The sequence below is a fragment of the Montipora foliosa genome, chromosome 4 (genome assembly GCF_036669935.1).
Source record: "Montipora foliosa isolate CH-2021 chromosome 4, ASM3666993v2, whole genome shotgun sequence".
In the NCBI taxonomy this organism is placed as follows: Eukaryota; Metazoa; Cnidaria; class Anthozoa; order Scleractinia; family Acroporidae; genus Montipora; species Montipora foliosa.
The window spans coordinates 35,047,397-35,049,494 of NC_090872.1; the positions used below are offsets into that span (position 1 = coordinate 35,047,397).

General features: G+C 37.5%; 1 protein-coding gene across 3 annotated transcripts in view; it reads right to left on the minus strand.

The window, feature by feature from the left end:
- LOC138000687 (uncharacterized) overlaps positions 1–2,098 on the minus strand; it is a 12,866-nt gene extending 10,768 nt beyond the window's left edge. Inside the window, exons 1-2 of one of the 3 annotated variants that reach the window (XM_068847262.1) lie at positions 1,662–2,098; positions 712–950 (exon numbers count right to left, since the gene is read on the minus strand). In XM_068847262.1, the coding sequence (XP_068703363.1) occupies positions 712–754 (43 nt within the window). In that variant the 5' untranslated portion in view covers positions 755–950; positions 1,662–2,098. Of the gene's footprint in view, positions 1–711; positions 951–1,169; positions 1,583–1,661 lie in introns of those variants that run through there. The other 2 variants (XM_068847263.1, XM_068847264.1) reach the window with 2 other exon arrangements.

Here is a 2,098-nt window from a genome sequence, read left to right on the forward strand (position 1 = left end):
TTCGCATAAAGGATCGGACTTTGGCTAGATATTGATAATGATCCCTATATTTTGCCAGAGGAAGTTTCGCACAGTTAAGACATGTAATGTCCACTGTCTGAAATAGATATTTATGAATAAAATACAGAGGCGTACGACCATTAACCAGCGTTTCAGTTTACTTAAAACCAAACATAAAAATGATCGCTAAACGAATAAGAGTCAGTGTCCATTCTTGTACTGTTGGCTATCACCGTGACTGATAGCTTTTTTTTAAAATGAAGACTCTAAACATCAGGGCATGAGAGACCGCGATGGGATTCTTCATAGAACATGAGGCAAACACAGTGTAGTGGGAAATCCAAAAAGAAACTCAGTATAATCTTGAGTTGAGTACCAAAATGTGTGTTTTTCACAATAATTTGTGTTCACTTTTACCAACAACACGAAACTAGAGAAAGTGGAAAAAAAATACAAATGATAAAGTAATTGACAGAATGAACTATAACCTCATGGCACACCTTAGTGGAATGCGTAATTTTATGCTTAATTTAACTGCCGAAAGCATACGTCGCGCGAAATTACAATCATAACTAAAACCTTTCGAATGCATGGTGTATTTGGGAATTTTGAATTGATTAGTAAGACTCACAGTGTGCCCATGTAATAAATCTATTCAAAATACCGTGAATGTAACAAAATCGAGATGGCGAAAGTCGTTGAATAACTCACCGAAGTCATTGTCGGTATAGCTCCATGATGAACTGTTTGTCATCGTTTCTGTGTGGCAAAGCGTTTTATGAAGCAACAAATCAAATGCTAAAGTGGTGAAGTCAAGTTGTCTCTCTGCGTGAATTCAGTAGTCGATCCTCTAGTCATTTACTGTCAAAATATCTTGACCTCTCGACGAATTAGCCATAAACTCTTTATGGTGAAGAGATGAGCCTCGTACAGTGTGGCCGTGCGGTGACCTGACAAATTCAACCAATAGGCTTTGCAAAAAACTGAATTTGTATAGACAATACTTGAAGAGTCATTATGAATTTATTATAATCATTCCTTAATATAATGGTTCTTTCGAAGGTCAGGTGCATTCTTTGGCCATTATTCCTAACACGTGCAAATAAATTTTCGCCACTGCAAGAGAGGATGATGAAAAATATTGCAGTCAAATCACATAGAAATCATACCAATATAAATTCCCTCGCCGAAGATAAATTCGATGTTTCGTGCAATATTTATGAGCGAAAACCGTCTCAAAAATGAATGCCAGTCGCAAGAAAAGCGACCTTACTCTCTCACTCCATCTTCCTATGCTGGAGTAATTAAAAAAGTTAGTTTTTCCTTGGATGGAAGGAAACTGCGGGGCTTAAATACTTGTCCAAATAACATTATTCTCGAACAGAAAGTGGCTCTTAAATTGTACTCTTTGAATGACGAGAGAAATTCATTTGCCTTGTTTCAATATTAATCCAACAATATCATTGCGCTAGATACAGTCTTTGAGAAATGAAGTGGTCTGAATTAGTCCAAGCCAGAAGACACAACCTCGCCATTATTGAGTACAGTGGCGTATACCGCAAGCACTGTGTGATAATATTCTCCTACTAGAAGGACAAACGGAAAAAGCTCGGTGTGAGAAAAAATTTCAATTTTTTTGTCTGAAAATGAGGAGAACTTACCTTCTCACCTTAGCACCAAATATTTTGATAGAATCGTGTTTGAGGTTTCGACTGATGTATACGCATTGAGAAAGTTCATCGGATCACCCGCAGTCCCTCTTTGTTAATCGCAGAAATGGCATGCAATTTCAGTCACTGTGCTCTTAAGCGTAATTTTAATTAATTCTCAAGCGAGACAGTCAAGCTAGTCTGTAGATAGAAATCTAAGTATTGTGACCTCCATCATGGCTCAATTTTGTCGACATCGCTAAGATAAAGTAAATTGATCTTTTCTAGCAATATACTAAACCTCCTGTGATTGTCAGCATTTTCAATTCACATCACAATAACTCGAGATCCACTGGGAACTATGGTGACATGACGTGACGGTCATCTGTGAGACGTGTAAGTGGCTATTGACGCTTTCACAGTCTTAAATATCCCCATCAATTCTATCG